The sequence below is a fragment of the Diadema setosum genome, chromosome 6 (genome assembly GCF_964275005.1).
Source record: "Diadema setosum chromosome 6, eeDiaSeto1, whole genome shotgun sequence".
Classification (NCBI taxonomy): Eukaryota; Metazoa; Echinodermata; class Echinoidea; order Diadematoida; family Diadematidae; genus Diadema; species Diadema setosum.
In genome coordinates, this window is record NC_092690.1 from 13,942,375 (window position 1) to 13,963,033 (window position 20,659).

The 20,659-nt window shown below is 38.8% G+C and overlaps 1 protein-coding gene across 1 annotated transcript in view; it reads left to right on the forward strand.

Annotated features, from left to right (window-relative positions):
* LOC140229550 (BOS complex subunit NOMO3-like) overlaps window positions 1-20,173 on the forward strand; it is a 28,649-nt gene extending 8,476 nt beyond the window's left edge. Inside the window, exons 10-28 of the mRNA XM_072309798.1 lie at window positions 1,464-1,663; window positions 2,317-2,467; window positions 3,439-3,580; window positions 4,131-4,262; window positions 5,156-5,292; window positions 6,209-6,357; window positions 7,406-7,504; window positions 8,468-8,638; window positions 9,068-9,150; window positions 10,626-10,803; window positions 11,198-11,324; window positions 12,612-12,853; window positions 13,467-13,608; window positions 14,440-14,526; window positions 15,385-15,495; window positions 16,230-16,331; window positions 16,887-17,006; window positions 17,926-18,018; window positions 20,039-20,173. Of these exons, the coding sequence (XP_072165899.1) occupies window positions 1,464-1,663; window positions 2,317-2,467; window positions 3,439-3,580; window positions 4,131-4,262; window positions 5,156-5,292; window positions 6,209-6,357; window positions 7,406-7,504; window positions 8,468-8,638; window positions 9,068-9,150; window positions 10,626-10,803; window positions 11,198-11,324; window positions 12,612-12,853; window positions 13,467-13,608; window positions 14,440-14,526; window positions 15,385-15,495; window positions 16,230-16,331; window positions 16,887-17,006; window positions 17,926-18,018; window positions 20,039-20,173 (2,601 nt within the window). The remainder of the gene's footprint in view (window positions 1-1,463; window positions 1,664-2,316; window positions 2,468-3,438; window positions 3,581-4,130; window positions 4,263-5,155; window positions 5,293-6,208; window positions 6,358-7,405; window positions 7,505-8,467; window positions 8,639-9,067; window positions 9,151-10,625; window positions 10,804-11,197; window positions 11,325-12,611; window positions 12,854-13,466; window positions 13,609-14,439; window positions 14,527-15,384; window positions 15,496-16,229; window positions 16,332-16,886; window positions 17,007-17,925; window positions 18,019-20,038) is intronic.
* Window positions 20,174-20,659: the final 486 nt, after the last annotated feature.

Consider the following 20,659-nt stretch of genomic DNA (forward strand, 5'->3'; position numbering starts at 1 on the left):
TATGCCTGATGTTTGCTTTGTATCTCAAATGGTCTTGCTGGTAATCCATTGCAGTCCACTCAGGATTCATTTTTGTACACTTTTGTTGTTTCGGTGAGTGCTGTTGCATTGTGGAAATGTAATGGTTGCCTGATACATGTAGCAGCTTTTGGTGTCCAAGGCTAGCAAGTTTAGTGTACCTGATAGTGCAGTGTTGTTTTGTGTGGATATCTATGTAGGTTAAAGGTAGCAGTTTCTCATGGCAATTTTACAGGTTGCCTCTTTGGGCCTTCTGAGAGATTGTGATTATCAACCCTGCATCATTTACTTTTGTATGCATTCTGATCAGATTTTGCAAGAATCATTCTCAAGGGGTAAGGGATGCAGAGTTATCAAATTTTGTCATTTAGCTACTGCTTTTTTTTTTCTTGGGGGAGGGGGGCTTAACCCTATTCTAACTGGGCTATTTGAGACCAAGTTTTTACTGAGGGGGGGTCAATTTGACCCCCCCTTCAGATCTCGGCCGCTGATCGTGCGATCGCCGCGAAATTTTGCCTGAAGATAGAGCTGGATGTAGACTACAAGATGACATGGTCATACAATAGAAGAATATTGCCTTTCTATTTTTAATAAATCAATTATGCAAATTTGTGCATGAAATCATATTTTCACCTATAACTCCATTAAAAAGACTGGAGGATTGCTAAATTTTTGTGTCAGAATTCCTCAAGACACATCAAACAATTTTCTTGAAAAAAATTAGCACAATCGAAATCAATTTCTTTTGTTTTTTATTGTTTTGTTAATTTCTTATGTATTTTATTGTTTTTTTGACCTTTTGTTTTCTATTGTTTTTTGCCAAAATTTGTTGCAGGCACTTTTTCAGGCTTATCTACACTAGAATTGATTAATTTCAATGGTTAAAAGTTGAAATAATCTAATTTATATCAATTTATCCAAAAAACACAATTTGCATTGGATTTGCACACGATATCATGAATTTGAGCTGTTTTTTGGTTGACATGCATATGCAAAACATTACGTAACTTAAAAATTGTGTACCCGGACGTCGCAAATTTGGTCTCAAAATATGCGGGAGACTTCAATGAAAAAAGTCGTGAAACGACGTGGCAAAATCTTTGCGCGTTGCGAAATCGTGGCGCGAAACGTTGAGGGGGGGGGGGTCAAATTGACCCCCCCCCCCCCCCCCAGTTAGAATAGGGTTAAATTTCTTACTGAATTTGTGCAGATTTGATGAATTTAACCAGTTCCATATATTTCTTTTCCCCAGTATAAGATATGCAGTGAAACTCAGAATTGCCAATTTGATAATGAAAAGAAAATAATTTTGTAGTAAAAGTCCCCCTGGAATTGATGTGTCGAAGAAATTTGAAGTATCTTTTGTATCATGTTTGTGATTATGAGATTTTTTACCCCACTCATATTTTGCCCCCAACAACATCTTTAATTCTAAATATCTACAGGGCAAGGGAGTTGAAGGGGTAAAGGTCAAGATACAAGGCAAGGCGGAAGTCACGACCAAAGAAGATGGGACCTTCCAGCTGGAGAAGATCAAGTCTGGCACATACACCCTGCAAGTCAGCAAGGAGCACATGACCTTTGACCCCCTGAGTGTAAAGGTCACACCCAATACACCAAAGCTTCCTGATATTGTGGCCTCAAAGTAAGCCAACGCATTGCATTTCTTTTACAGTAAAGCTGATGTAGCCATCAATAAATTACACTTATTTATATGCCAGAAGTATAAATGTATTACAGCTGATAATGTTTCTACATGTATGCCTTACATGTAGTGTATCAGTAGTACAATATAATGATTTACTATACTGTAAATTCACAAATATTTGTGATACATTCTCTTTTGCACATTTCTTGCTATTTTTGGCTGGCGAAAATTCTAAAACCACAATGTGTAATGCTTACACACTTGCCAGCGCGTATGGGAGCCTCCGTGTGCAGTGTTTGCCCCCCAGCGTGGCTTGATGATGTCATTGGAACCTTGTCTATCCTGTGACAAGACATTTGCTCCTGCGACAATTGCTCCAGTCTTATTTTCTCCAAGGACTTAGGGTTACAGTTTTTATAGGGTTGTAGGTTTAATTTGATGTGGGGATTAGGATTAGGGTTAGAGTTATGTTTTGGGGTAGAATTTCTGATTGGCTTAGCTTGCAGAAATTTCATGGGAGCAATTGTCGCAGGAGCAAATGTCATGGAACCTGTCTATCCACTCTTCATGTTGCTGTTAAAATGATACAGATTGGTTTCTATTCTTCCACATGTTCTCACTAATGATGCCCGTGTCATGTTGGTCTGCAGGTTCAGTCTCTGTGGGTGCGTGGAGACCTCAGCTGGTGGGTACCGTAAAGTCTCCCTGTCCAAAGAGGGCGACAAACAGCCTGAGACTGCCACCACTGACGATGATGGAGCATTTTGCTTTAGCGTTGCGCCTGGTTCTTATGTCATGAAGGTAAAAGACCAGAAGATCTTTTTAAAAATAATACTCACTGTTACACAGCAAATTATCAAATTTGTCTTGAAATCATTTTATGATTAAGAAAGCAATGAATGATCGCAAGCAAGTCTATCTGATTAGATTTGGCAAGTTTTCTTACAGTTTTGTGATATGTAAAGTCACAAACATCCAACCAAAATTATCAAGACCTTGCTGCAAACCATGTATGATTGGAACTACCAACAAAGATGTTGGTAGGTGGGACTAGGTGATTTGAGTGACTGTGTTTGTTGTAGTTAATAGCATGGCATGAAGGACTTCAACTTAAAATGTTTTGTTTTCAAACTTCAGGTCCAAGATGCTTGTTGTCCTTTTACTCACACATGATACAACACATCCTGAATTCACACTTGTCCCACATTCCTCCAAAAACCATAGTGTGGACGCTCCAGTGGACTTCTTCCGGTGTCCCCAAGAAAGTCATTGGGTCTGGGAATTTAATTTGGAGGGGAGAGTGACCTTGGGTTTGTAAGTGATAGCACCCAGCTGTATTCATTAAAGTTTAATGTGCACATGCACAAACTCTGGTGTCAAATGCCATGCACAGCCAAAACCAGAACAGCCGTCACAGCTCAGGGACAGTTGTGATAATAGTGAAAACAGTCAGTCGTATAAAAGATAAGACCTCTCCTGACTGTCTTCATGACATGTGCCCTAGTGTGAACACGAGGTTAATCCTGTTTCAAGGTTCACAAACACATGCTTTGTGACCTGCCTGGCAAAAGGGCCCTACAGCATGAAATTTTACCCCAAAAATTGAATTTTGGTTTGTGACATAGTTCGATAGAGACTTGAAAGCTCTTTCATGTGATGTAGCCGCCATCTATTTGTGATTTTTCAAGCACTTCTGCCTTAGGGCCCTTCTGCCGTTCATTCATCCACCTACATTTACAATGTATTTCCCATCTCTTTCGATGAATCCACAGCCTGTCTTGTCAGAAGCAGAGAAAGCAGCTGGTCTTCTGATTAATCCAGAGAGCCAGAAAATCACTGTCATCTCCTCACCGATCCTGGACGTCAACTTCTCGCAATTCAAAGCCACCATACGAGGCACCGTGAAGTGCATTGGTATGTTTCCTGTCCAGTGTCATTGCTTGCTTTACTGTTCAAACTTAGCAGAATGATAAAACAGAGGACATGAGACTGGTTAGATGTGCATGTAGGCAGTATTCAAGCATATCCCTAATTATTAAAGAAAGAAAAATTTTAGCGATAAGAAAATTAAATTTCTTTGTTTGACCATAAATTGTTAGAAGTACATTGATTTGATTTAAGTCTTCTTTCTAGAAGAGAAAGAAAGTAGAATAGTAGATTGATTGATTGATTGATTGATTGATTGATTGATTGATTGATTGATTGATTGATTGATTGATAAGCTGTGGTTGACAGATGATGTCATATCATCTTGATGTCATCCTGGTTTGGAAGGACTTTTATGGACTTATCCAAGTAATCTGAAGAAAAATAGAAAAATTGTAAAAATAGATATGGCATATATCTAGATATTCATTTGGCCACATAAATGATGTTGAGGGTATCATAAATCAGCACAGGTCAACATGCAGTTGCATTGCATAGTTCCATAAACTGACACTCGCCGTCTAATCTCCCATGACAGATATCTGCGGCACGCTTCAGCTGACGATCGAATCCAAGGAGGGGCGGGGATTCAGAAAACAGGTTCCCATCTCCCAGCAGACCAAACAAGCCTCCTTTGTCATCAAGGACATTCTGCCAGGCAAATATGCAGGTTAGTGTCCATTCAAAATTATTGACACAGTGGGTCCCCATCACCTGCAAGGCTGTCCTACTGTGGCAAAAAGAAACAAGTGCCAAACCATCCAAACTGGAGTTATTTACATCTTGAGATTCGACTGAGTATGTCCTATAGGGATACCCACTTACAAGCAGACACACTTGAACAGAGGGAAAACTAAGACAGGATATCATAACATATATGAACTATCCACAATTTGCTTTTATAAAAAAAAAACAAACAAACAAACAAACAAATAGAAAAAAAGAATGGTATAAAAACAGAAAAGTCTGTGAAATTACCTATTTCACCAATAACATATTACACCCTATACAACATACACACAAGGCAAGAGAAAGGGTGAGAGAAAGTCATGTATTACAGTTCCATGACATTAGCTCCTGCGACAATTGCTCCCATGAAATATCTCCATGCTAATCAAAACATTAATTCCACACACAAACCTATCCCTAACCTTATGAAGCTGAACCTAAAACCCTGTCACAACCCTAACCCTAAGTCCTTGGAGAAAATAAGACTGGAGTGTAATAATGATGATAATGATGATGACAACAACAACAACAACAACAACAACAACGAAAACAACGACAACAATGACAATGACAGCAACGACAACAACATCAACAACAACAACAAGGTCTTCTTTACCCAGTGTAGCCTCTTCAGTGTTGCCACTGCTCTGCCAGAGTGTTTGTCGCAGGAGCAAATGTCGTGTCACCTGTTAGACAAGCACCATATCAGGGCATGTGACTGTAATTGACCCTTGACCTCTTACTTGGTCATGTCGGTCGCACAAAATAATCTTACCATCTTCCTTGCATTGGTCAAATCTTGTGATCTTCCTCTATCTCTCTTCTGACCTGCAGTCAGTGCAGTGCAGGCCAACTGGTGTTGGGCGTCGACGTCGCTTGACATCGAGGTCGTCGATCAGGACATCGGTGGTCTTGTGTTCCAGCAGAGTGGCTACGTTCTGCACTGCCATGTATCCCACCCAATTCAGCTTGTAAGTCTCTTCCTGAATAGTTCTCGGGGAAATCAACAGAGCAAGGTAGAAAGTTTAGAAATGTTGAACAGTTTGAAATCCTGAAATTCAAGATGAAAAACAGTGATACTGAAAATCCCCAAATCTGAAGTTGTCATTGAAAATTTCCAGTGAAATGGCAGTCTATCCCTAGTCAAGGACTTGTTTTTTCCTTGAATTCATGCAGATTTTCGCATTCTGAGCAAGAAATTGATATTTATCTTATAATTTGATGATCAATGTCATGTACTTCAGTAGCCAATTTTAATTCAGCACTACCCATATGACTCCTTAAGCATGTGGGTATGACTATTGGAACAGTTCTAATGTGGTTACCATTCTGTGTGCAATCTGACAGATATTCTGTACTTTCACACAAAATATACACAATCATTAGTTGGAGACTGTGAATATTTTTGGTTTGGTTATGTATGTTTTATGCATTTTTGAAGTAGACAAAATTGATCAGCTCTTTGCCCTTTATTTTTTCTTTAAGTTGTACTAATGAAGACACATACTGGCAGGGATACATTCTTTTATCATCAGTGTTTTAGTAGTAGCCATGATAAAAGAAATCATGGGTGTACAAACTTGAGCGGGATTCGAACCTACGACCTCCTGATCTCCGGACAGGCATCATCTTATTTACGTCAATGTAGGACAATTTGTCAATCAGTTGCATAAAAAAGAAAAAAACATTTCGAAAAATTTCATGAATTTGAATCTGTTATCACATGTGTGATCTTTACAGCAATTTCTTATTGTATGACGTACTGTTGGCTTCTTCACAAAAAAAAAAAAAAATACCCATTATCCATTGTACCTCAGTGTTAAAAGGGTTGTGTTCACACTTAGCAAGAGAGTTACTGTGTGATGTTCTGTTGATTTTCAAACAAAGGAATATGCTCTGGATGCCTCGCCAGCACACAAGGGCTCATTCACACTGAACAAGGGAGCAAACCAGTTCTGCCTTGAGAAGCCAGGCTCATACCGACTCATACCAAGGTCCTGCCACCAGTTTGACAAAGAAGAGTACAGTTTCAAGACGTAAGTTGAACGAATAGGTCATTAAAGGGATGGTATAGTTTCCCTGAATTTCCTTGTCTTAGTTTGTGTTTCAGGTTAAAGTACCTTTCATATAACTAACACTGTGAGACTTACTCGCCCCAAAGTGCTCTCATGTCTGAGTAATCATGCAATTAACTGCGACCAGCAGCCCCATACGCATAGCGACCAGCAGTCCCATGGAATCTCCTTATATGTTGCTGGAAGGTTTCTCCTTGTTCCCTAGGGAATTGACATTGAGTTTCTTGGATCAAGGCATGATTACGCAACTCTGTGTCAGAGTTGACTCTGATAGAAAGAATTAATGCAAAATGAAAATGAAGATATTAAGAATGGACATGGGAGCGGATAGTTACGAAATTTTGAAGTTTTCCATGTGTTTACAATGCAATGTAGTTTAGGTGATGATGTCATTGATTCACAAATGTTCTGTTGGTTTGTACACAAAATATTCCATAAACTTGGCAATAACATAGCAACATCAAACATCTTTTCCCTTAAAAACCCATAGCTAGGTATTTACAATGCATACAAGGGATACAATTTCTTATCTGATTTCATTTTTCTGTCGTGAAAAAAAGGCAAAGTTTATGTGCAGTGAGAGGCATGTTAGGTGATGAATGCCTTCTCTTACATACAATACATGTTATATGTGGATGTAACCAACATAACTGTTTGTTTGTTGTTTGTTTTTTAGTGAAAATGTGAACTTTTGAAACCCCTCAGCCAATTTGCATATTAGGTTTTGATCGATACAACTACTTGATTGAAATATATGAAATGTTAACGTTCCATAACATTCTCTGTGTGCGGATATGATGAGACTTCTATCCATTCCATTCATCTGTTACTAGGTACTCTCTTTATAAATCAAAATGAACTTCAGCATGGTATGGAATTGCACTGTAAGAAATTGGCGAGTGTAGTGTGATGGATAATACCATGACAGTAACACATGTGAGATCATTTTGTCGACCATGTTTGGCTAACTGTTTGGAGTGTTTCATCAATACGTTGTATCTCTGTACAGAGCCTCACCTTCCATGCTGACACTGACAGCTGTGAAACATAAAGTTAGCGCCAGAATCTCCACCAAGGAGCCAGCTACAGACATACAGGTTACCATCAGGTACGACTTGCACCATGTGACTCTCTTTTCTTCCTTTATTTCTGTTTTTTTTTTTCTCATCCTCTCGCATCCTCTCTCTCTTTCTGTTCTTATTTGTGTTTCTTTTTTGCTATTGTTTCCCACTTATTTTATCCCTTCCTTATTTTCTCTCCTTTGCTGTCATCTGTCGGGCCTGATAATTCAGTGGATATCTCTGGACATTTCTTGTGAAGGACTCTTACAATGTTTATCTTGTTATCACAGTACTTGATTTTGCTCATTAACTTTCATGGCAGAGATCTTGATGGATTTGATCCGTGAACTAGGGGCGGACCTCCCAACCATACTGAATTTGGAGGAAAGGAATCTGAGTTTTGACCATTCCAGGCTCTTGTTTCAAGAGGAGCTTCCTATTTTTCTTGATAATTTTACTGCACACCCCTATGAGAACTGCTCGTTCTTTCCTACTTTTGAGCCAAATCATCCCTATTTTTCAGTCAGAAAGGTTGGGAGGTCTGTCCAGGGGTTTTTTTTTCAGACAATTAGGCAGAAATCATTCACACAAGTAAATGACAGATTTTTTTTTTTTTTCGCTGCTTAGTATCTGAATGTGTCAGGAGTTCAAACTTTTGAATCACTCTTGTTTGTCATTTTTAATCTTTTTAGAAAAAAAAACATAATGCAATCATTTTCATTGTTCTGCTATTCTTTGACATGTATTGCAAAGACAATACAACAGAGTCATGCTTGAACAAGATATGACATTTTAAATAAAACAGGTCCACAAAATAGCTAAAGGAAGAGTCTAACATTGCAGAAACTGTAAATTTCAGCTACCAGCAACACTGTATTACCAATTCTGTGCTATGGTCATCTTCAAACTTCTTTTAGACTTAGTTGTCATTCTGTATATTGCATACAGTACACTGTAGATTGACTACACTCTATTTTACTAATGTCATATTTGTGCTTTGTTGAACTTAGTTCTGGGGATGCGCTTGAGCAAGACGTGACCCTGGGACCCCTGAAGTCAATCAAACAGCTGGAGGAGGAGTCTAAGCCTCCTGCCAAGAAGAGTGGAAATGACACCAAGGAGTCTAAGCCTGCACCGTCCCTAATGGGACCACAGGTGTATGAAGTGACCCACTGGGCAAGGTGAGTTACATTTACTTTGGGAGCTATTTAACCTTTTCTGTGTCAGGGACTTTGGACAATGTGTACAATGCTTTAAGGTTTTCTGTACCAGCTGGCACTCAAAGCATGAAAAAGGTTAAGTGGTATGCCTCATTTTGAAAGTTGGATGATTAGTATTTGACAGAATAGATTTATATTGCCTCACATCTTGGAATTAGTACTTACCACTCAAGATCTCAAGATTTCATATATGATTATAATTTGTCACATGCACATGAGAGTTCAAACATTTTCATATCTATGAAAATTTAAAGAACTTGACTTCATAATTGTTCAAAAACAACTGTGAATTCTGTTAAACTGATTAAAGGAACTAATGAATACACAAATAATCGTCATCATTATCAAAGTCTTGTAATGGACAACAATGTATCTCTTATAACATTTAAGGAATGGTGAGGTTCTGGAATTCAAGCCGTCGTCAGGGGAGTTTCTCTTCTATCCCTCAACCATCAAGGTCACCGTGGAGTCGGGTAAGCCACAGGTCAAAGGTCACAGGCTTTCTCTTTCGCATTTATGACCTTACTCTTGACCTCAAAGTCTCTCCTTATTATCTGTTTGTGTCATGACCAGTGTATTTCATTGTAGTCATATATTTACATTGCTATTATTATTATTATCACCGTTCTTATATAGTGCATAATACCTTTGGCAAGGTCTCTAGGCACTTTAGAGGGGAAACAAAGAGATAAACTGGAAAAGGTGATTACAGAAACAATAAAATGCTGCATAAATCCACATCTGCAATCACTTTGTTACTTTCTGAAAACAGATGCGTTTTTAAAGAAGTTTTGAACTTATAGATGGAACTTGCATGTTTTATATCACTTTGGATGCTGTTCCACAGTTCTAGGGAGGCATGCCTGAAACAACGTTTGCCATAGTAGTTTGTTGAAATGGAGGGTATCACATATAGATCCTCCCGTGAAGACCTAAGAACTCTTATAGGCTCATAGTTTACAAGGAGCTCTGAAAGGTAAGAAGGAGCAATTTTGTGGAAACATCGATAAACAAGCAATAAGATCTTAAATTCTGTGATATTTGATGATATTTGATTTATTCAAACAAGCTTCAAACTAAACATGCCCTGCAAGGTGAAGTTCATCCATATTGAAGAGCAATTGTTTGTATATATGTCTGTCTGTCTGTCTGTCTGTCTGTCTGTCTGTCTGTCTGTCTGTCTTCTGTATGTCAATATAGTTTTTCTTGTTTGTGTTTCAGAAAACAAACATACTGGTATGTGTGTCACTGCTGACATATACCTTATAGGTTAGATTGTGAATAGTTCAGAGGTATACCAGTACTATATATATGTATTCTGTCTAGATTTACTTCATCATTTTGCCATAGTGCATGTAGGAGGTAGATAACTTGGGTTTTATTTGAGCCTGACATCTCACATGGCAGCTTTTTATTGTTTTATTTTATTCTAACTCATTGTGCAATATGTCAATTTCATGCAATCTAATAGTGAATAGAGTAAAATAGACAAACAGAATGGTCGATAATACTCACAGAACTCTCCTTATGATATCACAACCCCAGCTAATATGTGTATGCATAATGCTACTAATATCACTGTTTGTACTTGTAACATAACTTGTGACATGTAATTCCAGACTCATCACTGTGGTTCAAAAGTGTACTGTAAAAGTGGAAATTTTCGCGGTATGGAAATTTTCCAGCATGTTGTATGACCAGAAACCAGCGCGAAAGTAAACATGCAAATATTTTTGCACGTTATACATGTATGTTCACCAATAAATGTCTTGATTCAAAGGAATCAAAAACAAGGAAAATTCATTTTACCCGGCTGAGCGCGAGAAATTACTTGTGCAAAAATATCCACGTTTTACAGTAAATTGAGAGTTGATGAATGTACCGTGCTTTGTGCTACTCTTCACATCTTGTTAAAGGCCACTGACTTTCATGTATCATTCCTGAGCAGGTGAGACCTGTCCGGGGCTGGTGGCGGAGTTCGAAGGTCGGCCAGGAGTATTCATCACGGGTCGCGTGCAGCCTGCCCTCTCTGGTGTGAAAGTGACAATCACCCCGACGAGCGAGAAGGAAGAGCAGGCAACGGGGCAAGCCATCACCGAAGTGACTGATGAAAATGGCCAGTACAGGTGGGTCACTGGCCCTCTATGGCCATTATGTGACCAAGAGTGATCCAGAATGCATTGTGTCTGTTTGTAGCAGAGTATGCTTTCTTCCAAATATCTCTCAGAGTGGTACTGACTACCAGTATTATGTTTTATGATGTAATTAGGCATGTTTTTCTTCATTAGAAATAGGGAAATTTGTCATTGAAATGGAGAAAGACATGATTGGCAAAGTTGCAATGGCATCATTAAATTATGCTTTAACCAGTTAAGGATAACCCGATTTTGCTAACACATTTCCCATAGACACTTGCCCAAGTATACTCGGGACTAGTATTCAATAGGTTGATGGAAAAAGATGATACCAAACTTTGAAGGCAGTAATATGTTGCATTGAAGCTATCTTGTTTCCTTACAGAGTTGGTCCCCTGGAGGATACCACAGACTACAGGGTTGAGGCCTCACTGGCAGGCTACATCTTGACTCAGGAGGAGGGCAAGCTTGGATACTTCCAGGCATTCAAGCTGGGCAAGATCAGGATTGAGGTGAGAGGTCACTCAAATTCCCCTCCACCAACCCCCCCCCCCCCCAAAAAAAAAGAGAAATAATAAAATAAAAATAAAAAACCCCATAAGTTCAAGGGCTCTTCATGCTTTCATCCTTACTATGCCTTGTTCACCGATTGGCATACATGCTGGACTGCTTTCTTTGCTGGTTGGCACAGGTGGCTGGAAACTATTTGTCAGTGAATAGAGATTACCTAATCCCTGTAATCCCTGCTGTTTCACCTTGACCTCCCTGTTAGACTTCGGCACATTGATAAACCTGAGTAGGCTTGTTACCCTTAGAACTAGGTTAAAGATTGGATGGATTTCTGAGTGTTGACGGAAAAGGTTTGCCAAAATAAAGCTTAGTACCAGTGCATAAAAAGGATTCACAATAACAAGAAGAGAATATGTCATCTGATGGCTGATGTCTGTCATGATCATTGCCAATCTCACTTGGAACCATCATGTTGATGCCAGGTAATGGAAGGGTTTCTGTGGCATTCAGTCAATTCTAGTGCAATACATAACCTCACTGGTACGTTTCCTGTTTTGCAGTGCTGTTCAAAGCTGACATCATGCCAACTCTTTACATTGTCGATCTTGTCGTATCTGTTGTGTGTCCTCCTGCTCCCTATCTCATAAATGTATTTTTAGTAAGTTTTGACTAAAAGGACAGCCAAAAATGCCTGGAGATTTAATGCAATATGCAACCGATTCCTGTATGCAGTGGGGTAAATATGCAGTCTGTGAAAGCATACCGCTTTCTTCTAATACAGCAGTTTGATTGGTTTAAATATTTGACTTTTGTTCTTGTTGTTGTTTTGTGTATGTGTGTGTATTTCTTTTGATATTCTTACGTTTGTATCTATGTGTTTACATTGTATGAATTGTTTGATGATTTTATGTTGAATGGAAATAAACTTGAATTGAATTGAATTGAATTGAATTGAATTGAATTGAATTGAATTGAATTGAATTGAATTGAATTAAAAACACATTTTGAGAAAACGGCCATAAAAAAACCAAAAAAACTTTTGATAAGAAATATGTGAGTTTAAATCACATCTGCTTAATGCTCCATCTTGGCTAATATCTAATAACAATAATGATAATAAGAATGATGGGTACATATTTTCTCAAATGGATCTTGTCAACTTGATAACTTCTCAAAGATGGAGCACTAAGCAGCAATTATAACCAGTACTTGTACACTGTAACTCTTTGAGATGACATGAATCGTGCTCACTCCTGTTCGTTGTGATGCCTACCATTATCTGATCACAGGTGACTGATGAGCAGGAGAAGGCCCTCTCCGGTGTGCTGCTCTCCCTGAGTGGAGGCAGTTTCCGTAGCAACAACCTGACCAAGGATGACGGCGTGCTGACCTTTGGCGACCTCGGACCAGACACCTACTTCCTGCGGGCCCTGATGAAGGAGTTTGAGTTTGAACCCACCACTCAGATGATTGAGGTCAAGGAGGGGTCGTTTGTGGACATCAAGGTCAAAGGTCACCGAGTGGCATTCAGGTTGGCCAATGCGTAAAACTTTGACTGTTCAGGAGCCCATCCTGTGGGCATGTTATGCTGTAGCCTCATGTCTTTCATTGTTTTGTGATGTGTGCACAGTATATCTTGGTAAAAAGATCCATATTACATATTTTCCTGCCACTAATGTGATTTGCAATTTCTCGAACAGATTTTATACTTTATTTTATACAAATTAATTACGTGAAGATGGAATATGAAACACTTTTAATTCAAAGAATATTGACAATCACATTTAAGTATCAGCAGCTTTGCCATATTGTTGTGTTGTAATAGACTTCAAATTACTCACAGAGTCACGGATGCTTTTCATATGATTTTCTTTTGTTTTTGCAATCAGCCCTTACCACACAGCCTGCAGTCATTTACAAATTGTAAGTTGGTAGAATGATGTTATAATTATTGGGTGCTTTGCAGTCCACCATTTCAATAAAGCTCAAGTAATGCTTATTCAACAGAAATCATTTGAGTAGTACTTGAGTCTGTCATCAGTGGAAAAAAAAAAAAGACACACGAGTCAAAGATTATTGAATCTGCTCAGTGTTCTTCATCGTAACATAAAGTTCATTTTCTTCTGTCATCCTGCCCTGTCCAGCTGCTTTGGTTCAGTCACATCTCTGAACGGAGAACCGGAGCCAGGCATCGCCGTGGAAGCCCTGTCAGCCGAGGATTGTGGGAAGGTTGTGGAAGAGGGCGTGTCCGACGAGGAAGGGAACTTCAGGATCAGGGGTCTCCAGGTGTGTACCAAACTCCGATTCACTGTGGATAGGTCAAAGGTCACAGGTGTAGTTGCAGTTACCGTTTGTTTGACCTGTGCCCTGAAAACTATATATTTATCCTCTGCCTCAAAAACTTTACTTCAGGTATTAAATGAGAAGGAATGTTGAATCTCCTCCTTTTACATCGTATGTCTTCCCTTTCCTGAATAACGTGCAAATCAGTGAAGCTCCCATGAACATGTTAATTGCTGCACGTGCAGAGATAGTGGATATATGTCAGACCAAATGTGAGAACAAAATATGATTGTTGTGGAATCCTTTGTAATAGGACTACAGTTGTAAGTGCATCAAGCAAACTGGTTTAATGGTGGAGTACAACCAATATACCAGCCATTGTTTTTACAGAGGTCTTAATCCTTCCTCTTTTGATACTTTGTTGTTGTTGTTTTTTAATATGATTAGACATTGTTCACCAAGCTCTTGTAAGATTGATTGTAACTCATAAAATGATAATAGTATACCTGATTTGTGCTTTAATTTGTTCAGAGTTCATGATACTTTTTGTTGTTGGGATATTTCTTGTGATACTTCTTGGGGATGTGATATACGTTGTACTGTAATGCTAGAAATTTTTGCAAATTTGGTGAGGAGCCAAGATTTGCAAAGTTAAAATGCACATGAAAGTTCTCATCTACACTATATGCGTTGAATGCTAGAGGTAATTCATGGAAATTTCATGCAACGAATATTTCTGGTTTTACGGAATTTGATAGTATGCCTTTATAGGCTATTGCTGGAGACTCTTTTGATCATCTGTGTTTGTCCACTGCTGTATGTTTTGTGTTTCAGCCTAATTGTGAATACAAGCTGCAGTTGAAACAGAGTGAGAAGAACAGTCACATAGAGAGAGCCGCCCCGACCTCACAGGTCATCAGAGTAAGTGTGATGAGGCATGCCTTCTTCTGGCCACCTTGAGGATTTCCTCATCTTGACTTACCCTTGTGTTATTGATACATTTTTCAAATGGTTTTTGTTTAACATGCTTGGAGATACCTTTGCTATGTGTTGCTTGAAGGTTTGCTATTCTGATGCACAATACCACTGTACACATTGGGCACCTAAGACACTCTGAAACCTGTTGATATAAAAAATGAACATGAAAGTTCATTGCTCTTTAGTTTATCACCCAGCATGTCCATCTAGGTGTACTCAAGTTTTTCTACATTAAATTTTCCAGATATTCTGATATATTTCTGAATGTCATATTGCTAGGAAAAAAGACAACAAAAACGAAGCCACATATAAAGAAACCTGTAATGCATTGTTTGTTCATTCGTTCGTATTTATTCTGCTTCTCAAATCAAATAAAAATGAATTACATGGGTGTGACAAATTTAAACATAACGTTAACCAAATGACAAAGGAGCAATACAATTTTGAGATTACAGTGATGGTCTAACACACTGAGTCCCATATACTGAATCTTTAATACAGTCTCCAATGTCATCCCCCCCCCCCCCCTCCAAGAGATGTTTATAAAGACCAATGTGCGCGTAATGAACCTGCTAGTGCTTTTGTGTATAGCTCTATGGGTGTTTGATACTTGAACTTCTATACAATTTGAGACATTAACTTTATCAATGTTGTCAACAAAGCTTACACATGTAAGTGATATTGAAACACAGTTGTGTATTCTAACATGTTCACACTTTGAGGATTTAAAAAAAAAAATGCCATGAATATGTGAGTAACGAATGAAGATATAATTCATCTGTTGTTCTCAACTGTTCCCAGGTCGGCCAGGATGTGATCAAGGATGTGAGAATCATCGTCTTCAGACACCTGAACCAGTTTGAGATCGGTGGAAACATTGTGACCCCTCATGAGTATCTGGCTACACTGAAGGTAGAAACTGTGGGTGAAGGAGGCTGAAGTACACATACTGTTGTTTTAGGGAGTGACACATGAGGACTCACATGCCTCTAGGCAATCATGAAGAATTTTACATTTGTGAGCCCTGGCCCATGTGTCACTCCTATGCAATCCTATTTGTATGTCTCTGCCACAAAGTATTTGTACGTGTATTGATTCATTGTCTGTATGACTATGTTTCTTGCAATTATGAATGTATGACCAAATAGATGATGATAATAATCTGATAATAATGATTCCTTGAAAGAGTGATGTTAACAGATGAGAAAATAAGGGAAAAGACCAAGCTATCAAACCTGAAATAAATTACTGATGGAGAGAAATTGAATTATTCTAAGTTTGTGCACATGAGCAATGAAGAAGATTTGTGTGTGTTGATTTGCCAAATACCTGACATCATGATATAATTCAAGATTGAGTAGCTGTGGTAGTACAGTCGACTCCTGTTATGTAAAAGTCTGAGGGACTGGCAGTTTTCTTTCATTATATTGAAATTCTATTGTAGCAGAACAGTAGAGTGCATGAATTTACATAGCTAATAATTTTGGGGCTTGAATTTTTACTTCATTGTAACAAGAGTTTCGTTATAACTGTGTTTGTTACAATAGGAGTACATTGTAGTAGTAGCATCATCATTTTTATATCTTGTTGGTTTCCCAAAACTTTACCAAAACTTTGATCCCCCCCCCCCTTTCTCTACCATCAAGGTGTCTCTGTACAGTGAGGAGGACCTGGATGCACCCCTACACACCCTCCCTCTGGATGGCAGTACCTTCTTCCAATTCTCACCTGTGCCCAAGGATGGCAAGGTAGGAGGATCAGGGGGGTGTTTTAGAAGGTGTGGCAACTATGAAAATGATAGTGAGTGTAGAACACAAGGTCGAGCTGCGGCAATTGGATCACGTTTCATGAATCACGAGCCAGTCATGAGACAAGTTGTTGTTGAGCTAAACAATCAACGAACCAACCATTCAATAACATTGGCTTGTCCAAAAATGACGACAAAAACAGCTCAAAGGCACAGCTTAGATTTAACCTTTTGTAGCCATATTCATTTCCCTGAAGTAACACCCTCTCTCGTCCAGCTACGGACAAGGCGAATCTCATTCCCTGATTTTGTATCTTACAGGCATGTAATGCTCATGTGAAAGAAGTAACTATAATATAAAGATAAGGGACATACATGTATTACTCAGGGGAAGAAAATTATAGTGTAAGAATATTGGGCATTTACAACTCATGGAGAAGAAAATTGAAGTATGAAAATAATGGACATTCCATTGAGTATCCTTTCCCTCACTGGGTGTGATATGCAGCGAAATGCATGCTTGTCATAACGTAATTGATGTTCAACTTTCACACAGAGATACATCATCAAGTTGGAGTCGTCACTGCCCAGGTCCAGCTATGACTACACACTGCCTGAGGCCAGCTTCACCAGCTCTGGCTACCACAAGCATGTGACTCTTCCCTTTAACCCAGAGGTAAGTATTCTTTCTGTCATGCTGCCATGCTACTTTCATGGGTGGCAGAGATGAGTTACAGAACATTTCTTGATGATAAGTCTGGCATAAAAAAGAGGGGAAAACATGGCTATATTTGACATACCATTTTATACAATGAGGATGAGGTTGTGAACGATTGGTGAATCCATTCCTGTCAACTGCTGATTTTTTTCATTGGAGTTTTCCTTTTTTTAAATTGATGATTTTTGCATCAAGTTGTTTTTATTGTAAGTAATTGACAAATTGCCCTTTATCAATACACACTGATTATTCAGTGCTTAGAGTATTCGCCATGATAAAAATCATGGGCATGCATACTTGGATTAGACTCAGACCAATTGCCTCCTAATTGTTAGACAGGCATCATATCGACTAGACTACTGAGCTTCCACCAGATAGCCAGAGATGGTTTTGATCCCTTATAGCAGCTGGTACTGCATATTTATTCAAATCAATTATTTTTGCATTGATGAAGGGCAGTTTGACATTCAGTTGCAAAAAAAAAAAAGCAACCCTATGCAGGAATCATTATTTTGAATAAGAGCGAGCTTGTTTAAACCTTGTGTTCTATTTTTATGACTTAGTTTGTATTTATTTCTTGTTTATGCCGCATGTCCTGACCCACCATGATGCAGCCTTCTCTGCTCACATGGTACCAATAAGTACCAAGTGTTTTGTAATCTGGTGTTATATGGTCAACTGTTCAACAGTCAAGTGTTTTCAAATCAGGTGTTATACAGTCGGGTGTTATACAGTTACAATGTAGATGTTTTACAGTCTAGTGTTTAGCAGTCAAGTGTTTTGCAGTAGGGCATTTTGCAGTTGGGTGTTTTATAGTCAGATATTTTACAGTGTTGATGTTTCTCCATTCTGTATCTTTTCACCCTTCTACCGTCAGAAAATCGCTGTTGAGCAGGAGGTGATGCAGGGATCGTACATAGCACTGCCCCTCATCGTGGCCCTGGTCGCTGTCGGAGTCAACCATGCCAAGGTGAGTGACTAATTCTTAGGTGCCAGCTGTAAGTAACATTTAAGCATTTCAAAATGTTGGTTAAAAAAAAAAAAATAATAATGATAATAATAATAATAATAATAAAAGTGGAGTTACTGGTAAGACCTCCAGTGGAGATGATCGTCAAGACTTCTTGATGAGGATAGATATACAGTAAATCAAGTTGTGGTGTACTAATGAATTAAAAATGTTTTGTGCTGATTGAGCAAAGGTAGATGATGAAGGTAGATTTTTTGTCCCCGCCGAACGAGTTCGAGCAGGGGACTATGAAACGGGCTCCGTACGTGTGTGTGTCCGTGTGTCCGTCCGTGCGTCCGTGCGTCCGTCCGTGTGTCCGTCCGTGCGTCCGTGTGTGCGTCCGTGTGTGATCAAAATCTTCAATTTGCTACTTCTCTGTCATTTATGAGCCAATTTTGATTCTGTTTGCTTTATATGATAGCACTACATGGGAGCTTTAAAACTTCTACACAGAATTTCAGTCGTGACCTTTGACCTTGACCTTTGACCTATATTGTACATTTTGCTACAAAATGCTACTCCTTCGCCATTTCTAACCCGATTTTGATTCCGTTTGCTTTATATGATGGCACTAGGTGAGGGCTTCAAACTTCTACACAGAATTTTGACCTTTGACTTCTTTGACCTTTGACCTTGATTTTTGACCTATATTGTACATTTTGCTACAAAATGCTACTCCTTCGCCATTTCTAACCCGATTTCGATTCAGTTTGCTTTATGTGATGGCACTAGGTGAGGGCTTCAAAACTTCTACACAAAATTTTGACCTTTGCCTTCTTTGACCTTTGACCTTGATTTTTGACCTATATTGTACATTTTGCTACAACATGCTACTCCTTCGCCATTTCTAACCCGATTTCGATTCCGTTTGCTTTATGTGATGGCACTAGGTGAGGGCTTCAAAACTCCTACACAGAATTTTGACCTTTGCCTTCTTTGACCTTTGACCTTGATTTTTGACCTATATTGTACAATTTGCTACAAAATGCTACTCCTTCGCCATTTCTAACCCGATTTCGATTCCGTTTCTTTATGTGATGGCACTAGGTGAGGGCTTCAAAACTTCTACACAGAATTTTGACCTTTGCCTTCTTTGACCTTTGACCTTGATTTTTGACCTGTATTGTACATTGGCTACAAAATGCTACTCCTTCGCCGTTTCTAACCCGATTTTGATTCCGTTTGCTTTATGTGATGGCACTAGGTGAGGGCTTCAAAACTTTACACAGAATTTTGACCTTTGCCTTCTTTGACCTTTGACCTTGATTTTTGACCTGTATTGTACATTGGCTATAAAATGCTACTCCTTTGCCATTTCTAACCCGATTTTGATTCCGTTTGCTTTATGTGATGGCACTAGGTGAGGGCTTCAAAACTTTTACACAGAATTTTGACCTTTGACTTCTTTGACCTTTGACCTTGATTTTTTACCTATATTGCACATTTTGCTACAAAATGCTACTTCCGGCGGGGACATATATTACGCACCGCGTAATTTCTACTTTTCCTTGTTTTTTTGGTGGCAATCCAGGCATTATGTCCTACATTTCTTGTGTTATCATCTTTCCAGATATGTCCTGCATTTCTACTGTTATTGTCTTTCCAGATATGTCCTACATTTCTTCTGTTGTTGTCTTTTGAGATATATCCTACATTTCTTTTGATATCATCTTTCCAGATATGTCCTACATTTCTTCTGTTATCTTTCCGGATATGTCCTACATTGCTTCTGTTATCTTTCCGGATATGTCCTACATTGCTTCTGTTATCTTTCCGGATATGTCCTACATTGCTTCTGTTATCTTTCCGGATATGTCCTACATTGCTTCTGTTATCTTTCCAGATATGTCCTACATTTCTTCTGTTATCTTTCCGGATATGTCCTACATTGCTTCTGTTATCTTTCCGGATATGTCCTACATTGCTTCTGTTATCGTCTTTCGAGGTATGTCCTACATTTCTTTTGATGTTATCTTTCCAGATATTACCGATTCTACTTCAGTTCGGCCAGTCAATGCAGGGTCTACAGGGCAGTGGGGCCAGTAGATCCGACCCTGGCACAGGCGACGTCGATTCCTCGAGGCAGCGAAAGAAAGTGAAATCCAGGAAAACATGACAGCACTCTTATCTGTAGTGTTTAGGAAATGGAAATGTTGTGTGGTATACATTTGGTTTTATGATATCCCATTATCACTGTGTAGTCTGTAGAAAATATGATGCTATTTGTTTTGTATATCTAATTGTCTTATATGGGGAAAGTTCTTTCAGTCAGACGAAATTGTTCATGATGTTCAAGTACGTCAAATAGAGACTTGTAGATAGAAATAGAAAAATCATAGACCTGGGAAGAATTATGATTTTTGAAATATTGATGAGTCATTTCATGGTGTGCCATACTCTGGTATCTGCCCATGTTCAGTCTGGTGGTGTGACATGTGACTGTGATATCATCATTGCATTTTCTTATGAGAAGGAGTTTTTTTTTTTCCCAGTCAGGAGAAAGTGATACATTCTCTAGTGATAAAGATGGGTAAAAGAGATCTTGCAATAATTAGGCATTGTTATTTCCTTAATTTTTTGTTTGTTTGTTTGAGAAAACAAA